We start from the raw sequence: 22610 nt of genomic DNA, 5'->3' as shown, positions 1-22610 counted from the left end.
ATAAAAGACAGGGAGACACGAAAGTCAAGAGGGTTTGGCTTTGTCACGTTTAAAAACTCAAAGGACATCAGAGAGGCAGAAAAGGATCTGAATAGCAAGGAGTTGGAGGGCCGGACCATCACAGTAGGGAAGGCATTTCCTAGGGGTCGAGGGGGCTACAGAGGAGGACCACGGAGTAGTAGTGGTGGTGGCCGCAATCGATATTATTATGGAGGCTTCCCGAGTTATGACAGCTCCCGAAGGAAGGATTATCAGAGCAGTGACCGAGAAGGAGACCGCCATTCAGGTGACTACTGTGACAAGTGGTCCAACCGTGATTGTTAGGACAGTTACAAAGAGTTGAAGCACTGAATACTGCGGAGCAGCCGAGCCAAGATTCCTACACGGATTAACCGTGAACGCCACGTTCCTAAAGGCGTCCATGTAGTGAACCTTCCTACATGGACTAACCGTGAACTCCATGTTCCTAAAGGCGTCCATGTAGTGAATATGTCCAGGCCTCACCACCCAACCAACATGGAACCTGGCCCTCAGCTCGGCCTCCCAGAAAAAGTGCTATAGATTTGCTTGACTTTGGATTTTTGATCAACCCCTGAACCTTCATTCAAAATAAACTAAAAGTAAAAATCAGAGGTTGATGAGATGGAGTTTGGCTTTGCAGGGGTAACTTGGAAATTGAACATGTAAAGGGCAGGGACAATGTCGTTGCTGATGCTTTGTCCAGAGTGAATTAACTTTGGAAATCTCTAAGTTTTTCGAAGTTTTGTTGCTTTATTTTTGGGGAAACATTGACTACTTGTGTTGGTTTCAAGAATTTGCCTACAAAGAAAGTTTTCGCTGTGTTCAAACTTTCTTTCTTGAGGGGGGGAAGTGTTCTGGATTCGGCCCTAATTATTGTTGGTATTATTATTATTGTTGGTTCTCAGTAAGGGTTATTGTGGTTAAAAGGTTTAAAAGCGCTCTTGGTAAAATGTGGCCGGAAATCCGGATCGTGAGCCGGAAGAGAAAGGGAGCGAGGAAGAAGAGGCGTGCCAAAAGAAGAAAAAGACGATCTTGGTTGAAGCTCCGTACCGAGTGGTCGAGCGGGCAGTGCGAGTGAACTTTGAGTCCTTGAAAGGACGTTCGTGCGATAGGTGACATCACCGGAGTGCTGTGGAGCCTGTGTAGTCGGGTATCTGCATTGAGGGTCCGGAGTGTCCTTGCCTGGAAGCCCGGCTCGAGTGAAAGCCGTCCGCCATTTCGCCACATGCGCTACCTTCAGTGAAAAGGTTTTTGTTGCGTCGGCCGGGCATTATTCCCCGGTGGGTTGCCGCGGACGGCTGTGCAAGAAAGTGGCTTTTGAGGATTATAAGGAGACTCGCTGATTGAACTGCAAACGTGTACGTCGGAGCGCGTCTTTGGGAGGTTTCCCATTCCACCGCTATTGTGCTGGGTGTTGGACCACGTGACCTATGGGTTGCTTCGATCGTCCACGCCTCAATTGATTGTGATCGGACATTGATCCAACGATCGCTGGAGTGAATCGACTTCGCCTTGGAGGGGTACAGAGACATTGGGGGAGTGCTGTGAGTTTGGGTTAAAGGACTAGATAAGGTGGTACCATCTTAAAATAGTGATTGTAGGGCGAATTGCTATTATTATTTGTGTCGTGATTCCGGTGTGATTTATAATATATTACTGTTTGTTCATAACCCTTGGTGTGGTTTCATTATTTTGATTTGATTGATTTCAACCAAGGATAACATATCTTTCTGCCGGGGACCTTCTCAGGGTTTGGAGGTTTACCGAGACCAGGGGATAGGGGAGGACCCCGTAACAGAGATAAATGTTAGCTCTTTCACGAGCCTCGATCCTGTACACAAAAACAAACAAAAACAAACAAAACCAAAAAAACATATGTTTGGGGTGATTTTTGGAGCACTCTACATGAGTTATTTTGGCCTAAACTTGGTAAAAATATTTTTAAAACGGTTAAATTTCAGAGGGGGATTGATGATGGTTTTGTATGCAGCCCGTGGCTGCTTGGCTGCATCATTTTCTGAGGGCATGGCTGTGCTGCTGATGCAGTTCCTCCTATTACCAGTAAGCTGGTCCTCATTTTGCCAACCTCGAAAGGATGACAGACTGAATCAACCTCGCTGGTGTTATTTCAACACCACGACATGGGCTCTAACTCAGGACCCAAAGTTTAAAGCCAGCTATTTTAAATGTTAAGCCAACACCAGGCTCCAGATGGGGGTTGATGACCAGTGGTGAGACTTGAAATCAAAAGTGTTTCACAAAATTTGGAAGGCTGATCCCAAGGTCTCTTTCGGCAATACAAACATTTTAAGACCCACATCCCCTACAATCCTACATGGTAAATGTTTGGGCTGAAATTCAAATAAAGCTCGCCACTTACTCCTTGTCTGGCAACTTTCCAAAAGTGAGTTAGATGCTCCTAATATTTGTTTACTAGAAAGTTCTATTCATCTTGAGTCGAACAAGATGTCAAGCATGATTGTAGCATGTAAGTTGAGCCCAGGGTGATTTTTCTGGTCAAGGCAAATTTTTCATTTAGTTTGACTTTTCCCAGGTCAAAGGTCAAAGGGTGGGGGGTGGGGGGGGGGGAAGTGGGGGAGGTTGAGGGAAGAATGAATAGCATTTTTTTTTAAAGTCAGCAGATCCAAAACACCCCAGGTGATCATTCTAGCAAAATCTGAGTGGATTAGGCAACAGCTCTGGTTGAGTTGGTGTGGAATTACCTGTAGCTCACCTGCTATGTTTGCCTGGTGTTGGCTTAGTGGTTAGGGTGCCGGCTCGGGATCCTAGGATCCTGGGTTCGAATCCCGGTCGATCGCTGAATTTACACCAAGGGGGTTGACTCAGCCTGTCATCCTTCCGAGGTTGGCAAATTGAGCACCAGTTCACTGGTAATTCCCTGTGTGTCGCAAGAGTCGACTAACAGGGTTGGTGGCAGGAAGGGCATCCGGCCGTAAAACATTGCTTCAAAAAGGGGACCACGGTGTCCGAAAAAGGCCAACCCCTGCTCTGCAGGGAAAAATGGCCTCTAAAGGTGGTTCTTTTTTTTTGTTCACCTGCTATGTGCAAACATTACAGAATCATACATTATAACCAGTAAGTTTTGGGTCAAGCAGTAGATGTACCAGCATTAACCTCCGATTGTACCCATACACCACCCATTGGACATGAAAGTTGGTGTGGAATTACCTGTAGCTAACCTGCTATGTGCAAACATTACAGAATCATATGTTATAACCAGTAAGTTTTGAGCCAAGCAGTAGATGTACCAGCATTAACCTGTGATTGTACCCATATTGTGAAGTGATTAATGTTCGCTCTTTCACGAGCCTCGATCTTGTATACAGAAAAAAAAACAAAAAAAACAAAAAAACAATACACCACCCATAAGACATGAATATGTGCCAAACTAACTTTCAAAACAAAGCAGCTGTACCTGATGTGGATATTCACAATCCCCCTTTCCCCATAAAGGAGGGTGATACGCACATTAAATCCACTGTAATGCCATTGGTCACATGGAAGCTCAAATGTTCCTGCTACAGATAAATCGATAAATTACTATAAACAGTGGCAGATGAGACTGTTCATGTAGGTAAAACTGAAATCCCAATTAATTATCGATTATCCATATAATAACCTGCAGATGGTGGACAAACACAAGCCTTGAATATCAATTATCCTTTAACTCCATCAGGTCGCAGCAGAGAGTGACAACATGTCCTCCCACCAAAAATATTTTGCCATTCACTCTTTCATGACGGCACATTGAATGAGAAATGGAGCGAACCACTGATAATTTCTTTTCAACAACAAGGAAGTCATTCATAAAAAACAAATGTTGGACCTCGAATTGATAAAGCTGCAAACAGTGACAAATCAGAGACGATGGCTTGTGCTGGGATATGGCTGCTCACAAATGTGGCCAACCATCTCCCCTTCCAATCTGCTCAATTGGTACTGCAATAAACAGCAGCTTCTGGCTTGCCAACCTCTTCTACACCTTCATTACAGGTACTATGTCGACAAACTGCTTCCGCTTTATCACTCACATACCATGTTAACCTGCTGTTGCCTCTCTTCCTCTCCCTCATAAATCTTAATTGGCTCCTTGCTCCCTGTTCTTTTCATTTTTCCTGAACATTATAAACATCTTCCTCCCACAAACATTGCATCTCCAAGTAAAAATGGTCATCATTAAAGTTTCTGCTTTAAATACAGTACTCTCAAAGTGGAGTACTCTTATAATTCACTTCTTCCCTTTCACTCATTTACTACGACCCCTCCCTCACCCCCTCTCCCAACCCCACACACAAACAGACCTTCTTCCTCTCACTTCCACAGTTTGACAGCAAAAACAATGTCTCCATCAGCTGCTCGTTCAGGAATAACATGACTCCCAAGGACTTGTATCGCCCATACACGTTGTTTTTCTTCAGTGTGCGGAGTAACAAGTTTATGGCATCTGGAAAGCATGAGAAAAATGGGGAGCGAAAGCCTGAAATAACACATCCAGCACGTTGTACTCATAATCACTGTATAACTGTAATCACAGAACCTAAATAATGTACTCATAATCACTATATAACTGTAATCACAGAACCTAAATAATGTACTCATAATCACTATATAACTGTAATCACAGAACCTAAATAATGTACTCATAATCACTATATAACTGTAATCACAGAACCTAAATAATGTACTCATAATCACTATATAACTGTAATCACAGAACCTAAATAATGTACTCATAATCACTATATAACTGTAATCACAGAACCTAAATAATGTACTCATAATCACTATATAACTGTAATCACAGAACCTAAATAATGTACTCATAATCACTATATAACTGTAATCACAGAACCTAAATAATGTACTCATAATCACTACATAACTGTAATCACAGAACCTAAATAATGTACTCATAATCACTACATAACTGTAATCACAGAACCTAAATAATGTACTCATAATCACTATATAACTGTAATCACAGAACCTAAATAATGTACTCATAATCACTACATAACTGTAATCACAGAACCTAAATAATGTACTCATAATCACTATATAACTGTAATCACAGAACCTAAATAATGTACTCATAATCACTATATAACTGTAATCACAGAACCTAAATAATGTACTCATAATCACTATATAACTGTAATCACAGAACCTAAATAATGTACTCATAATCACTATATAACTGTAATCACAGAACCTAAATAATGTACTCATAATCACTATATAACTGTAATCACAGAACCTAAATAATGTACTCATAATCACTACATAACTGTAATCACAGAACCTAAATAATGTACTCATAATCACTATATAACTGTAATCACAGAACCTAAATAATGTACTCATAATCACTACATAACTGTAATCACATAACCTAAATAATGTACTCATAATCACTACATAACTGTAATCACAGAACCTAAATAATTATGATCGTCTTTGTTTTATCATTTTATAAAGGGAATATAGTGCTGTGCTTCTAATTTCTGATTGTCTACATTAATATAACAAATAAAACATTGAATGTGTTGTTCACTTCAAAACTTATCAAATCAAAAACCAAAGATCCTTCACATTAAAGTTATTCTTACAACGATGTTAAGCAACACTTGCTTTAATACCTGCATGTTATTACTGAATATTCCCAGTTGATTCACTTGATCTTGATCATTCACTTGATCTTAAACACTTGATCCGCTTTCACCACCTTCGTTGTTGTTGTTCGCATGCAGTCTGTGGCTGCTGGTTGCATCATTTCTCTGGAAGCACGTTTGTGCCGCTGATGCAGTGCCCCAATTACCAGCGAGCTGGTACTCGATTTGCCGACCACAGAGGGATGACTAAATCAACCCCCCTGGCATTAATTCAACAATCGACCAGGATTCGAACTCAGGATCCTCGGATCATAAGCCAGCACCCGAACCACTAAGACAACACCAGGCTCAAGATTGGGTTACAGATTCAGTGCATGATGGAGCTTCACGGTTAATATGATAGTGAACTTAAAATTACATTTATTCAATAAAGATTCTGTAATTTTACAATACGAGAAAAACCCGCTCCATTCGGGAGCATTGACAAGTTATTTCCCCTCTCACCCGTCACAGGGAGAAGGGGAGATTTTTCTTTGTGCTTATGACATGACCCTGCTTACAACGAACATGCTTGCAAAATTTGGCGGAGGCCGGGCCAGCCCTATTTTTTCGATGATGTTCAGATTTACATACATACATACATACAGACATAGATATATACATACAGAGATAGATATATAAATACATACATAGATATATACATACATAGATATATACATACATACATAGATATATACATACATACATAGATACATACATACATACACACATACAGACATACAGTAGATATATACATACATACATACATACATACATACACACATACATACATGTGTGTATGTGTTAGTGTTATAGTGTTAGTGTGTTATAGTGTTATAGTGTTAGTGTTATAGTGTGTTAGTGTGCCATATGTATACACACATACATACATAGATATATACATACATACATACATACATACATATATACACACATACATACATACAGACATAGATATATACATACATACATACATACATACATACATACACACATACAGACATAGATATATACATACATACATACATACATATATACACACACACATACATACATACATATATTATATATACATACATACATACATACACACATACAGACATAGATATATACATACATACATACATACATATTGTTACGGTTTTGTGAATAAAGAATGCCCCCCCCCCCCCCCCCCCTCGTAGGTAGTTGCACCACAACATGTAGCCTCGCTTTAGTTCAGTTATTTGTTATTTCTTATTAAATGTAAGTGTAGTCTCCTTTCCTGTGTTAGTTTGCGTTGAGCAGGCCAGTGAGTTAGGTGTTCTTTGGCCTGGAATGCCACGTGCTAGGCCTAGAACAAGTCTGGCAAGGCCAAAGGGAGGAGTTGCAGGAAGTGGTCGGTAAGCAGCGAGCAGCCAATCGGAGCTCAAGGGGAGTGGCTCACAACGGCAGCGAAAGGAGGGGCTTGGAACATTCGGGTAGGACCTGGGAGGGGCTATATAAAACCCTGCCCGAGCCCCCTGAGTCAGTCGCCCCGAGAGAGGGTCAGTCGCCCCGGGAGAGAGTTGGTTCATGGTTGGTTCATGGTGATTGAGCAGTGAGAAGGAGACAGTCCCGAGTGAAGTCCCTTGCTTGTTATAAGCCTCCCCTCTGTACACAAACTCTCCCTGTGCCCTGCGCTCTGCGGCTGTGTTAATCACGTTTGTGGAGACCATCCATTCCGGGCCACAGACGCGCGATCTCCCTGCCTGCTTTCCCAGCATACGTGCCGTGAACACCCGAGGGCCACGCCCGGCGAGCTGTCCGGGAGCGACCGGCGTCAAGGTGCATTTGGCGAGTGAACTTGTTCTTCCTCCTTTTCCCTGCGTGAGTGAGTGGGCCCCTGTCTGGACGATGAGTTAAGACTGATTAAGCCTGCTCTGTGTCTCTTCGTCTGGTATAGTTGGAAAATAAACTTGTTCTTCCTTCCATTTGATCGTTCCCGTCATTACACTATTGGCTTAGCATCGCACGAATAAAACCGCTCGAATCGGGTTCAATAAAAGTAACGGCACGAGTCACGTGATATGCAAACCGCTCGGCGTATTCGATTAGCGTGGCTTGTGCGAAGTCCAGTCCCCGTTTTCGTGGCAGCGTGGGTACCGAAGGTACGTGTGGAATCGACCCAATACCCTTTCCCATGCTCGCCACGGGAGTGGCGAATCGGCCTCGTGGACGCGAAGACCCGAGGGGGAAAAGGGGTTTAACCCCACCTCTGTACATCGACGGGCTTCGAGAGATCTGCAACAATATATACATACATACATAGATATATACATACATTCTGTTACGTGGTCCCCCCGGTGACTACCTGGTCTCGGTGACCCCCGGACCGTGAGAGGAACTTCGCCAGAAAGATATATTATGTATGCGCTTTCGTAACGCAATCCATATGAATTCCACCCAAGAGAAAAATGATTTTCAAGGATATATTTCAATGGTAATGATACCCTACAATTTCAATGATACAATCAAGGATATATTCCCCGAGCAATCAACCCTCAACAATTCACACTCAACAATCAATCCCCTAGATGATTAAGATGGCCATCTTACATACGTGTGTCCCCTTTTGTACTCACGACCCCCTTTGGTTTCTGTCCCTCACAATGTCTCTGGGCCCCTCCTGACCAAGATGATGGTCGGCTTCGCCGCACTCGGGCGGTTGAACGACCCCGGGCGGACGTTTTTCCACCGGGCATGTATCGTACCGAGAACCACGGTTGCAGCACCCCTCCTGGCCTAGCGAAGCGGGTACTGTAAAGCAGGCAAAAGCCACACGCCGCTGGCAACGCGTGTTAGACCCCAACGTGCGACCCGTACGCGTCTTTGTAGACGGTGCCGCGAACGGTACCAGACGCTGGGTCGGTGCACGGCCCCACAGCAGCTTGACGTGTCAACCGGGTAGGTACACGTCCCGGTAACTCCTCTCGCCAGACGGGCTTGGGAACGCAGCTTTTCCACGCGGCTCAATCTCGATCCCACCTCTCGTCGGAGCGGGGCGAGGAAGAAGAATCCTCCTTGCTTCTCCGGACCTCGTGTCTTTCCTCTTCCGTTTCCGGTCTCTTTTTTCCAGAAGGGCTCCTGACCCTCCAACCACAACAACCCTTAATCGACTACACGTTGATAAGCAAAGACCTGAATAGTAATTCACATACATTCACATAAATATGTAACACATACATACACACATACAGACATACACACATAGGTATATACACACATACATACATACATATATACATACATACATACATATATACACACATACATACATACATACAGACATAGATACATACATACATACAAACATACACACATATATACACATATATATACACACACACACACACATACATACATACATAGATATATACATATATACATACATATATACACACATACATACACACATATATACACACATATATACACACATACATACACACATATATATATATATACATATATATATATATATATATATATATATATATATATATATATATATATATATATATATATATAGTAACGAATTTGAGAAGTGTAACGAATTTGAGAAAGTGTAAAGAATGTGAGAATTATGGTTTTGTTGTGTGTAACTGACCCTCGTAATGTAAAGAAAGGTCGAAGCTCGTCCTCTTAGTTAATTCCATAAACCTACACACAGGACACCATATATCCTTTTAAATAGTTAGTCCCTTATTCTATGTAGGCTAAGGATGTGTTTCCCAATAGTTTGACTCTTCATTGCACCGAATTAAATAAGAGTAGGCCCCTCCGACGCCCCATGGCAGCTTCCAATTGCCAGGTTTGCTGCAATTGACTCTTTAGGCACTTTGCTGCATTTTCATCTCCCGTCCACTTTGCTGCATTTGACTCCATTACGCACGAGGTAACGACGAAGAAGAAAGGCGGGTCTCCACCTCGTCATAGAGGGGAGTAAGTCGGCCCCGCTCATCCAACCCAGAACGAGGGGTTTGGCTTGAGAGGGCGGAGAGAGAACACTTGGGGGAGGTTCGCAAAGGTTGAAGGGCGGGGCCTATATAACCCGCAGCGCGACGCTCCCCAGAAAGAGATGAGTTTCTTTGGAGAAGGTTGAGGTCCGAAGAAGATTGAGAGAGAGGTGCGGCAGATGCGCGATCCAGCTAAAGCAGCCAAGAGAGAACGAGACGTGAGGGGGTGCTGATACTGAGCAATACGCCGAGACCCTCTAGGCCCTATTGCCGGCTGTGGAGACGCGGAGCTGCCAGCTGCTGTTCGCTTCGAGCACGGAACGTGGACCTCGACGGTGTGGAATTGCCCGGACCTTCCTGCCCTGCCATCGGCTTGGACCTTCTCCTCCCTCCAGTGATTCCTGCCATCATTTCCCCCGTGTAAGTGTGCCCGTTTGTCCGTCTTTCATGTTGTCTTGGGGTATTAATTAAGACTGCCATAATATAAGCTAATCATTGCCCTATGTCTCCTGCTCCTTCAATTGCCTTATAAATCATCTGTCTTTGCCTTTCTGCTTAGTGTGTATAAATAGTAATAAATCTTGTTATTCCCTACTTCGTCTTTACTCCTTCATGCTCTTTCGGTCGCTTTAGAGGTTTCCATATTGAGTGCACGTGGCGCGATTCGGCCAACGTTTGAGAATCGGGTTAGTCTTTGGTAATGGCTCGAACGTCGGGTTGCTAAAAACCGCTCGGCAACTAACTAGCCCATCCAAACCGGGGTTCGAGCGGTACTTGTCTCCCTAGACTGCGGAGGGACGGATAAAGGTATTTGGGATAAACACTGGGCCCATAACCCTGATCTGTTCCATCCCGCGGGATAGCGTTACAAGTACCAGGAACGGGGAGACGGCCAGCTTAACAGGACAAGGGGCTAATCACCCCTTGCTAACGGGAGAGCCGTCCCCCGTATCCGTAACAATTGGTGTCTGGGAGTGAGATTCGAGGCCCGAACCAAATTTGTTATAACATCAAAAAAAAAAATTTGGTCGAAATTACGAGCGGCCGAAATTTTGTTTAACATCCCAAATTGAGTCGTGCCATGGACAATCAAGGCGATCGGATGCAGGTGGGTGAAATAGAAGAGGGGTTAGGGGTAACCCAGGACCACAGGGAAGAAATGGAGGAGAGAAATAAGGAGGTGGTTGAGGAGGTGTCAGGTGCACAAAATGGCGCCCTCGCGCACGTGGTTGAAGGGACACAAAATGGCGGCTCGCACGTGGTTGAGGGGGCCACGGCCGCGGAACCAATGGGCGTGGTCCAAATGCAAGCCTTCATGGACCAATTCATGGTGGAAATGCAGAAAAAAACGACAGTATGGAACGAATGGAAAACAGAATGAGGGCTGATAGTGAGCAATTGGGAGCAATGAGGGACGAAGCGAGGGGTACCAGGCCCCAAATTGGGAAGATAGACAGCAAATTTGAGAGGCTAGGAAGCAAAATGGAGCGAATCGGCAAAATTGGGGACAGGATGAGTGACCGCATGCAAAAATGTGGGGAGACCATGGATCGCATGGTGGGCGAGAGGGTCCCAGGGGTGCATGAAGAGGTAACGCGGGTCGAGAAGCACTGGTTGGGCGAAGTGGAGGAAAGCGCGGGTACAATGACGGGTATAGAAATCACGACCCGGGGTATGGGGCAGCCGGCGACCGCTGAGGTAGAAGAGAAAATTTTATTAAAGCCAGCGGTCGTCATGGTGAATAAAGAAAAAGTGCTGGGAATTGAAATTGAAGAGACATCACGAATACACATCACGATGCTGTGCTTAATAACCCAAATGAAGATTTGCAGGTGTTGGTGCAGGGAGGAAGAAGAACCCCGAAGGTGAGACGTGCTGTGTATTGTGCCGGGAGATTTTGTAGAAAAGTGTTCAGCGCGAAGAGAATTGTCGCGCGATTGGGGTCCATATGGCACCCGGGCGTTGGTGAAGGGTCCCGTGTGAGTGGAAATGGTGCGCGTGTGAAACAAAAGTGTGCATCAAGGGGTGAGCGTGTTACGAAGCGCGAGTGTGATACCGAGTGCGAGCGAGAATGCACGTCGGGGTGTACGGAGTGTGACACAGGGAGTGAAAGCAATACGGAGTGTACGTGCGAGGGTGAGTGTGACACGGAGAGTAAGGTGGTGGTGGAACGTGTGCGAGGAAGCACACCTGAGTTGGTCGTGGCGCGGGTGTGGGAGAGCCCATCTGAGCGCGTTAGTGGGTGGATGCAAGAGTGCACGCCCATGGTGAGTGGTACGGAGTACGTACCGGGGGAGAGTGCGCAAGATGGTGCGCGAGGCGTGTTAAGGGAGTGTGCGAACGGCGAGTGTGCGCAAGAGGTGTGGTGTGTAACAGGGAGTGCGTCGGTGGAATGGACGGAGTGTGGGGGATGCACTGGAGGCGTTGGAACGCCGGGCTTTGTGAGTGTGAAACGGGTCGCGTGGTGTGAGCCTGCAAGTAAAGCATCGACGTTGACCGGGTTAGCGTTTAGGGAGACGGATAGCTGATGCGAGCACTCGGGGCGCGGTGCGCTTTGTTGGATGCCAGGCCCGGCGCGGATCGATGCTGCGTCGCTTCTCTTCGAAGCGTTGTTGCCGATTCGGGCTTGGCCCCGCCCTGCACGGTCGAGTCCGGGCCTTGTCGGGCGAGGCGACCGGTCCGGTTCAGGGGCGAGGAGGAGGAAGCGGCACGGTGCCCACTGGTGGCGGGGGCGGGGTTCCGACCGGGCGAGATTGAGCCATCGGACCCGGGACCGCAAGGTTCCAAGCCGCGATGATGCGTGGAACCTCGGCCCGAGCATGCCTCCTCCCCAGAGTCGTGAATGCCGGACGGATCCAACTACAGGCGACCAAACAACCCGCGTTCATTGCTCGGCTGTGCGAAGCCGGGCTTTGAGAATGTAACGACGCACCGAGGCTCAGATAAAGCGGACTGTGACGATGAGGATAGTGTTTTTGACCCGAAATTTAGAAAAGTGAATAGAATTGGCAGTAATTGGAAAATTTTTGATTGGCTGGAATTTGGTGTGCAAAATTGGTAGTGAGAGATACCCGATGTGGTGGGATGGCAACTCTGCCATCCCTCACAGCGGGGGCAAAGGAGCACTAGTCTTATGGGGTTTGGCAGTGAAAACTAGCCCGGGAGGGTTAGGATATAGTGTGTAGGGGCCTAGAGATGACCTTAGGTAACGTTAAGGTTAGGTAGTGACAATGATACCTGTAGTGGGGACGCAGGTAGATTAGTGTGGATGATAATGCCGTGGTATGTGCTTAGTTTAAAGGGAAGACGGGGGAGCACTAAGTTAGCAGGGCAACAGGTAGTTCAGATGATGCCGTGTGAGTGTTGGAGGTGTATTCAGAATTGTATTGAGATTGCACAGGTGTGCAACTGGACAGGTGTGTGGAGCAGGGTATGAGTGAGTGATAGTGATGTGAGTTGTGCTGACCAAATGGTCCAGGAAGGAAGGAGGGTGCAGGTGGCACCAGGTGTGATTGCACAGGTGTGCAACAACAGGTGAATGGAGAACAGGTGTATGGAATAAATGGTCTGGAGTATTGGAATGGATGGTCGTGGAGTGAGTATGGTGGAAACTGTGGAGTGGAGTGGATGGTGCGAAGGTGTGAATGGGGGGAAGAATGGACCCCCATCACGAATACCCAGGGAGGGTAGTGTAAGTGTTAGGTAGAGGGTATAGGTAAATTGTGGTTGGATATTGGCATCTGTGGTGCGTGGTGGAAGAATGGTACTTGGATGGGTGCATTAGTATTGTGGAAATGGCTGGGCGTGTAGCCTGTTAGTATGTGTAGTTGGTTGACACTCCGCCACTGTTAGGATGTCGGCCAGGTGAGGCCGCAGGTGGGCTCTGGGAGCCGGTAGTTGTTGTGGATGTGGCCCGAGGATCCGGAGGACGGACCCGGGTAGCCCAGTGCCAGAGAGCACCGAGGGGTGACAGAGCCAGGAGGGGCCTTCCCCAGTTAGATAGGTTAGGTGAGGAGCAGGTAAGCTCGGGGGCAACTACAGTGGTGGAGGTGTGTAGGTGGGTAGACCTGCTGGGAGAGCTACACATCTCAGCCCAGAAATTGTGCAAGGGCACCGGGAGATGAATCGGGGGAGTGAGACCCCAAATTGAGAAGCACCACAGTTTGGTCAATGGGAATTGGTTTTTAGAACCCATAGTGTAAGTTGGCCAATGGATTGGCAGGGAAAGACCCCGGGTAGTGTAAAGAGTGTTAATGTCATTTAGAAGATAGTTAGGATTAAGAATCTCCTTGCACCATCTGCATCCACTCACCTGAGGTGACGCTACTCCACACCATGCCATGGATGTTTTGTTATTTTGATGCAAATGTTTGGATTGTGAGACGCATCATGACGTGGGTGTGACATTGTGCTGATGTTCCATCTCTTCCTCCTTATGAGGATTGATGATGAATTGGGTGATGGCAAATTTTGGTTAGAGGGATTGTGGTGACGAATTTGGTATAGGAGAGATATGGGGAGACGTGACAGTAGTGACGAATTTGTAAATGTGTAGATTGTTGTAAATATGGGGTAAGGTCAAGGGTAGATTAGGTGACAGGCGGGGTGACGTACGGTAGGGACGAGCTTTTCTCACTTCGCTCTCCGTACGCACTTCGCCTTGCATTGCCTTGTTTGATGTGTACCCTTGTGACCTTACCCCTCGCTCACCTGTCTTTTCCCCCCTTTGTCTCCCAACCGAGGACTGTGCGCCACTGGGCGTTGAGGGGAGCGTGCGGAGGTCGTCTTGTGTGCCAGGACCCTCGCAACCAGCATGCATTGCATTGATGTACCACTTTATGGACCGCTGTTCTGCGGCCAAGCACCACTTGATGGACCCCAGGTTCTGGGGCAGGGCACCTCTGTTGGAGACCGGCCATAGTGGCCAGGGAATCTTGCTTGCGGACCTCGGTAAGGTGGCACCTATGCCAAACAGGTGGACCATCCTTAGTTGGCCCCTGTGGCCCTAAATAATAAAAAAAATGGACACTTTGTGCTTTTTATATTTCCAAGTAGGCCGCATGAAGCAAGAAGACATCGGGAAGAACATCGGCCCAGCAGAGAAGGAGAAGACCACCACCAGTTGTTTTTTTGTGTTTATTACAAACAGTAATGACTGTGCACTGGTTGGTGCTTTTGGGTGCTTTGGTGTTATTGGTACTGGTGCATCGATGCAATGCGTGCTGTCTCCTCCCTCCCAACAGGAATTTCCTTCTCTTTGTTTCCCTAAAAAAAAAAAAAAAAACACAGGTCCTGGGTTGCGTTGTAAATAAGGAATCACATCACTGTAAATAATGCTCCCCACCGTAAATGTACAGCTTGAATACAATTCCGTAATTCGGTTATCCTGTGGGGGCAAATCTGTGAGGCAGGGTGCAATGCAGCAGGGGGACATATTTATTTGGGTTTTAAAATTGTCGCACTCAGGGTCAGGTTAATTGTAGAGGGAATTACACCTACGTGTCACACTAAAAGTAAAGTTTTATAGGCCCGAGCACGGGCCTGAAGGAAGGAGGGTGCAGTGTAACGAATTTGAGAAGTGTAACGAATTTGAGAAGTGTAACGAATTTGAGAAAGTGTAAAGAATGTGAGAATTATGGTTTTGTTGTGTGTAACTGACCCTCGTAATGGAAAGAAAGGTCGAAGCTCGTCCTCTTAGTTAATTAATGTTAATGTTAATGTTAATTAACATTAACCTTAGTTAATGGGAACCTACACACAGGACACCATATATCCTTTTAAATAGTTAGTCCCTTATTCTATGTAGGCTAAGGATGTGTTTCCCAATAGTTTGACTCTTCATTGCACCAAATTAAATAAGAGTAGGCCCCTCCGACGCCCCATGGCAGCTTCCAATTGCCAGGTTTGCTGCAATTGACTCTTTAGGCACTTTGCTGCATTTTCATCTCCCGCCCACTTTGCTGCATTTGACTCCATTACGCACGAGGTAACGACGAAGAAGAAAGGCGGGTCTCCACCTCGTCATAGAGGGGAGGAGTAAGTCGGCCCCGCAAATCCAACCCAGAACGAGGGGTTTGGCTTGAGAGGGCGGAGAGAGAACACTTGGGGGAGATTCGCAAAGGTTGAAGGGCGGGGCCTATATAACCAGCAGCGCGACGCTCCCCAGAAAGAGATGAGTTTCTTTGGAGAAGGTTGAGGTCCGATGAAGATTGAGAGAGAGGTGCGGCAGATGCGCGATCCAGCTAAAGCAGCCAAGAGAGAACGAGACGTGAGGGGGTGCTGATACTGAGCAATACGCCGAGACCCTCTAGGCCCTATTGCCGGCTGTGGAGACGCGGAGCTGCCAGCTGCTGTTCGCTTCGAGCACGGAACATGGACCTCGACGGTGTGGAATTGCCCGGACCTTCCTGCCCTGCCATCGGCTTGGACCTTCTCCTCCCTCCAGTGATTCCTGCCATAATTTCCCCCGTGTAAAGCCCGTTTGTCCGTCTTTCATGTTGTCTTGGGGTATTAATTAAGACTGCCATAATATAAGCTAATCATTGCCCTATGTCTCCTGCTCCTTCAATTGCCTTATAAATCATCTGTCTTTGCCTTTCTGCTTAGTGTGTATAAAAGTAATAAATCTTGTTATTCCCTACTTCGTCTTTACTCCTTCATGCTCTTTCGGTCGCTTTAGAGGTTTCCATATTGAGTGCACGTGGCGCGATTCGGCCAACGTTTGAGAATCGGGTTAGTCTTTGGTAATGGCTCGAACGTCGGGTTGCTAAAAACCGCTCGGCAACTAACTAGACCATCCAAACCGGGGTTCGAGCGGTACTTGTCTCCCTAGTCTGCGGAGGGATGGATAAAGGTATTCGGGATAAACACTGGGCCCATAACCCTGATCCGTTCCATCCCGCGGGATAGCATTACAAGTACCAGGAACGGGGAGACGGCCAGCTTAACAGGACAAGGGGCTAATCACCCCTTGCTAACGGGAGAGCCGTCCCCCGTATCTGTAACAATATATATATATATATATATATATATATATATATATATATATATATATATATATATATATATATATATATATACACACACACACATACATACATACATACATACACACATACAGGCATAGATACATACATACATACATACATATACTGTATACACATACATATATACACACAAATGGCAGTAGGTTTAGACAGGTATTGAAAAAGGTCCGTGCAATGTCATTTTGGGGGGTAACCACACTCCATGTGGAGGAGCAGCCGGGATACAAATGGGGATCACCCAATTTGAGGATACGGACGCGCACAAACCTGGAACAAGGCATGGTCATGAAGCTTAGGTGTAAAGGTTGGTTGAAAAGGGGAATGATAGATGGCCCATTGAAAGCAAACTTCGAAATCATACTCAAACCATACCCCCGGGATAAAGCTCAAGTGAGAAACGTGGACAACACATATTGGAAATTAGCAAGAGAGGTGGCGACAATTCAGAATAGGACTCAGTGATGGTCATGCATGAAATTTCCCCAGACTGGCATCGCTGGGATACAAATGAAAGTTTTACCCCTGTCCCTTCATGATCTTTGCTCACAACCTATCGATTCCCCATGTTTAGTCACCACTTTGGAAAGAGAGGGGGTTAGTATGGAAAGAGGGGGGGCGGGGGGGTTAATAACGACAAGAGTTGTAAGCGGCGGTTAAATTATCGCCCTTCAATGATTGCCCATGTGGCCGAGAGCCCCGCCCCGGTCTGGGTCAGACCACAGAAAGGGATGGTCTGCCTCCAGGGCTCCAGCCACTTGCTTATGAGGGAATCAGAATGTGCCTACACTCTCCCCGGGAAGATAGTTGGGGAGGTTAATGGTGGTTTGTTGGATTGTTGAAGTAATTCTTCTTGTTCTAGTAGTAATTCTAGTTGAAATTCTAGTTGAAAGATGCTATTTGTCAGAGGGCATTTTCTCAGAATTTAATTGTAGATATTGGGATATTGAGACCTTGAGACCTTGAGATCTTGCGAGATCTTGGAGACGGCGGCAGCGATTCTCGAAGCTCCACACGGTCTCCACGTTTTTCGAAGTTAAGTCTGTTCACAATTGTATTTTGTCGAAACTGTATTTATCCTTCGTTGTGTGAAGTTATTGTGTGCAACTTTGGTTGTTTCTCGGTGTTTATCTTTCATAAATTGATCGTCTGTTTGCCGTGTCGCGAGCAAGGCCTTTGCCGCGTCGCGAACGATTTGAAATCGAAGTTAAGTGATTGTTCCCATTTGTATTTTCGTTAAAACTGTATTTATTTATGGTGTTGTACGTATATTGTGTCCCGACGAAGATTTTTCGGTGCAAATCTTTCATACCTGTATTGAAAATCGTGTTAATTCGTGTCGTGGCTTGAGGCCTTGTACAGTGTGCACTGTACAACCTTGAGGCTTTGTTTTTCTCTCAGTGGTCCATCGTTTGTGATCCAATAACTTTCGTTCTCTGTATTCCCAGTCTTTTCACCCATAGCCTACTTCCTTGTGTAAATTTCAACTCAAAAAAACAAAAAAAAAACATTTCCTTCTCTGTTCTCATTCGTTTATTTCTTCTTATTCGTTCGTTCGTTCTTCGACCACGTGTTTCTCCCCCATTTCCCCAGATAGTTTTCACTCATTAACCTTCAATGTTTACACTTTCCCCTCAAGTTATGTATTCCGTCATATTTTATAACACCTTTTTCTTCTTCTTCTTTAAAAGGCTGCTTTCGACTTGCTCACCAAATCAATTCATCCCAACAAAAATATCCATCTCCTATAGTGCCTTTTTTCTACATTCCCTAAACTCTCCTGCACTCCATCCTCCATCCAGCGTCCTTAAACGTATTTTTAACTCCAAGGTCACAAGAAACTCATTTTGCAATAAATGTTCGTTTCCCATAAATCGTACACTTTCAAAAATCCAATCTCACCCCTCCCCTCCAAATCTTCCCCATAACCCCTCCCCTCCAAATCTTCCCCATCCCCCCTCCCCTCCAAATCTTCCCCATCACCCATCCCTTTCAAATCTCCCCCCTTGCCCCCTCCCTCCTAAACTACCCCCTCACCCCTCCCCGCCAAGACGCCCCCTCGCCCCTCCCCTCCTAGACTCCTGCCTCACCCCTCCCCTCCAAATCTCCCCCATATCCCATCCCTTTCAAATCCCTCCCCTTGTCCCTTCCCTCCCAAACTCCCCCCTCACCCCTCCCCTTCAAATCTCCCCACCCTCATTGCTTCTCAATTTCCCCCATTCTCACTCCCCCTCCTCAAAGCGTCCTCCCCGCTTCTTCCCCCTTCAAACTCTCACCTCCATCTCCCCCAACCTTCTGCCTCGCTCTTCCCCCTCCTCAAATAACACCTCATTGTGGCTCACCCAATCACCATCAAACCTTTTGTCCGCCCCATCCTTCCCTTTCTCCGAGCGATTCTGAAATCTCTGACACACCTTCAACAGCTCTCCCTACCTCTTCCACCTCTTCCACATCTTACCCTACCCCTCCTCCCCCCTGTTCTGTATCTGATGCTCCCCCTTCCTCTTCATTAACGGTATGGACCTCAAACATCCGGGGCCTTCGTTCAAACTTAACTGATCTCTCCATAAAGGTTGCTTCTGTCAAACCAGACGTGATCTGCTTAACAGAAACTTTCCTCCTTTATGATGTCTCTGATTCCATAGTATCTCTCCCGGGCTACTCCCTTCTCCGGTATGATAGACCTGAGCCTCGTCCTGGAGGCGGGGTTGCTATCTTTATCAAAAACTCTCTTCCTCACTCGCCCTGCACTGCACTCTCTCCACCTCACCCCCAGGAATACCTCTGGCTACGGCTTCCCCTTCGCTCCCACCTCTTGTTCATATGTGTGTTGTACCGTCCACCAAACAGTGATGACTCCATCTACATCTCGCTGTCTGATGATATGGACCAACTTCTATCTACTCATCCCAACTCTCTCTTCCTCATATGTGGTGATTTCAACTGTCATCATGCCAGTTGGCTGGGTGTGGGTACCTCTCTCACCAGCCATGGCTCCTCAGCAAAGGACTTCTGCGACTCACTGGGACTGACACAATCTGTCAATTTCCCGACCCGGATCTCAGTCAACGGAACATCTTCTCTTCTGGACTTGGTTATGACTAACTTCCCTGAAAATGTCTGCTGCTCTTCTTCTGCTCCGATCGGATCATCTGATCATGTCCTTGTTAAAGTGGACATCTCTCTGACCATCCTCAGGGAGCCTGCTCAGCGTCGACGAGTCTGGCATTTCACTCAGGCCAACTGGCACGGTCTTCAAGCAGCCATCAATCATCTGGACTGGTCTCCCATCTCTACCACCTCTGACATCAACTCATCCTGGGAATTCTTCCAAAGTAAATTGCTCTCTCTCATGCACAGATTTATCCCATCTCGTCTTCAGTTGTCATACCCTTCCTCCCGTCCATGGTACACGGAATCTTGTGGTGAGGCTGTTGCCCAGAAACAACTTGCCTTCGTCTCCTGGAAAGCAAATCCAACGGAAGGAAATCTCATTTCCTTTCACAAAGCCCGAAACAAGTGTGTGTCCACCCTCAGGAGAGCCAGGAAACAATATCTCTCCGTTCTCAAGACCGAACTCTCTTATCTGTCTCCCTCTTCCAAATCCTGGTGGCGTCTGGTCAAATCCGTTTCTGGTGTTTGTTCCCCCTCCATCCCCTCCCTTACCTCAAACGGCTACACAGCTGACTCCGCACGTGAAAAAGCTGAATGCCTCAACTCTGTGTTTGCCTCTAAATCTTGTGTCCCAAACCCATCCCTCTCTGTACCCACCATACCCAGTCGTACCCTGCTGCTCCTGGACTCCGTGTCCTTTCCTCCTGACAAGGTGGAAAAGTTTCTGTCAACCCTCGACTCTGATTCTGCAACTGGACCCGACGGCATCAGCCCACGGGTCCTAAAATCCTGCTCTGCTGCTCTATCTCACCCTCTCTCTGTTCTCTTCACCCTCTCTTTTGCTCAAGGTCAACTGCCATCTGCTTGGAAATCAGCCAACATCACCGCTTTGCACAAAAAAGGTGCAAAAACAGATCCTAGCAACTACAGACCAATCAGCCTTCTCCCAATTATCAGCAAAGTCATGGAATCCATCATTGCTTCGGATATGAAATCTTTCCTCTTCTCCAATGGCTTGATCTCTGATCATCAATTTGGTTTCAGACCAGGTCACTCTACTCTGGACATGCTGCTTCTGCTGTCTCAACAATGGATGGAGGTCCTCAATGCCAAACAGGAAATTAGAGCTGTCTCCCTCGACATATCACGTGCCTTCGACACGGTCTGGCACCCCGCTCTGCTCACCAAACTCTCCTCCTTTGGTATCCATGGAAATCTCCACGCATGGCTGGCGGACTTCCTCTCTAGTCGTCGTCAACGTGTGGCCCTGAATGGGTTTCTCTCATCTCCTCTTCCTGTTCAGGCTGGAGTTCCCCAAGGCAGTGTTCTGGGCCCCGTGCTTTTTCTGGTCTTCATCAATGATCTCTCTGACTCTCTCGAAAATCCTCTCTATCTCTTTGCTGATGACTCCACTCTCTGCCGCTCCATTCCTCTTCCCTCAGATCGGCAGTCTGCTGCCTCCTCACTCTCTGAAGACCTGGACAAAATCACAGACTGGTCAAACAAGTGGAACATGTCTTTCAATCCTGACAAATCTCACACTCTTACTATGTCTCTCCGAAAAGATCGACTGGACAACCCTCCCATCTACTTTCTCAACAATCCTCTCCAAGAAGTTCTGTCGCTCAAGATTTTGGGTCTCACTATCTGCCATGATCTTTCTTGGGAAAACCACATTTCCAAGCTGGCCTCCAAAGCCAGTCGCCGACTGGGCATCCTCCGTCGTGCGAAGTCCTTCCTCGGCACACCTGAGCTCCTCACCACATACAAGGATTTCATCCGCAGCTCAATGGAATACTGTTCTCCCCTATGGGCCGGTGCTCCTGCCTCACACCTAGCTCGGCTTCACGCTGTTGAAACCAAAGCTTTCAGAATTATTGGAATCTCCCGCGATGAAGCTATCTCTGAGGGCCTTTCACTCACTCACCGCAGGCAGGTAGGTGGTCTTTCTGTCTTCTACCGACTCCTCTCCGGCCTTGCACCCCCAGCTCTCTCTGTGCTCTGTCCCCCAAATATTCCTACAGGTCGCACAAGATCTGCCAGCAACCCTCTGATGGTTAAACTGCCGAAATCTCGGCTCTCTGCTCACCTTCACTCTTTCATTCCTCTTTTCTCCCGCCTCTGGAACAAACTCCCTCACTCCCTTCAATCCCACTCCTCCCTCCAGGTCTTTAAAACAGCTGTTCACCACCATCTCTTATCTTCCCCCATCCAAAACCTTGATCTTTTCTACCCCCGCTAATTCACCCCAGATCCACCTTGTTTGAAATTCCAACTTCTTTCCTGGAAGTCCTGGCAGTGTCCATATGTTTTATACCTCTCCCACCGCCCCCTTCCCATGCCCCCCCCCCCAAAGCCCTCACCCTCTCTCAGATCTCTCGATGTCTCCATGTCTCTCGGTCCCTGCTCTCAAATGTTGTGTTTGTGTCCTTCCCCCTCTCTCCCCATCTTGTCTACCGCTCCCGATGTTATATGTTTTATGTGTCGGTTTGTCTTTCTGTGTGATTAATGTTCGCTCTTTCACGAGCCTCGATATTGTATACAAAAAAAAAAAAAAAAAAAAAAAAAAAAAAATTTGGGATATTGGGATTCATAGTAGATATTGGGTAACTATTGGGCCAGGAATATTGGGCCAGAGGCTGAAACAGGTGCAGGGAACAGGTGTATGGAACAGGTGCATGAGATGCTGAGAGAGGGATTAGAGAAAATTGGATTGAATTGAAATTGAAATGAAAATTGAAAAAGTGGATTAGGAAAATTGGTTTGTTGAAAATAATCATTGG

At 46.5% G+C, this 22610-nt stretch overlaps 1 protein-coding gene across 1 annotated transcript in view; it reads right to left on the bottom strand.

The window, feature by feature from the left end:
• LOC137423628 (uncharacterized) overlaps positions 1-22610 on the bottom strand; it is a 224047-nt gene that overhangs the window by 34461 nt on the left and 166976 nt on the right. Inside the window, exon 7 of the mRNA XM_078773965.1 lies at positions 4344-4486. Coding sequence (XP_078630091.1) covers positions 4344-4486 — 143 coding nt within the window. The remainder of the gene's footprint in view (positions 1-4343; positions 4487-22610) is intronic.

Source organism: Myxine glutinosa, chromosome 3, assembly GCF_964187855.1.
Source record: "Myxine glutinosa chromosome 3, kmMyxGlut1.1, whole genome shotgun sequence".
Classification (NCBI taxonomy): domain Eukaryota; kingdom Metazoa; phylum Chordata; class Myxini; order Myxiniformes; family Myxinidae; genus Myxine; species Myxine glutinosa.
Note: the sequence above shows the minus strand (reverse complement) of the source record. Positions and strands in the feature narration are given on the sequence as shown.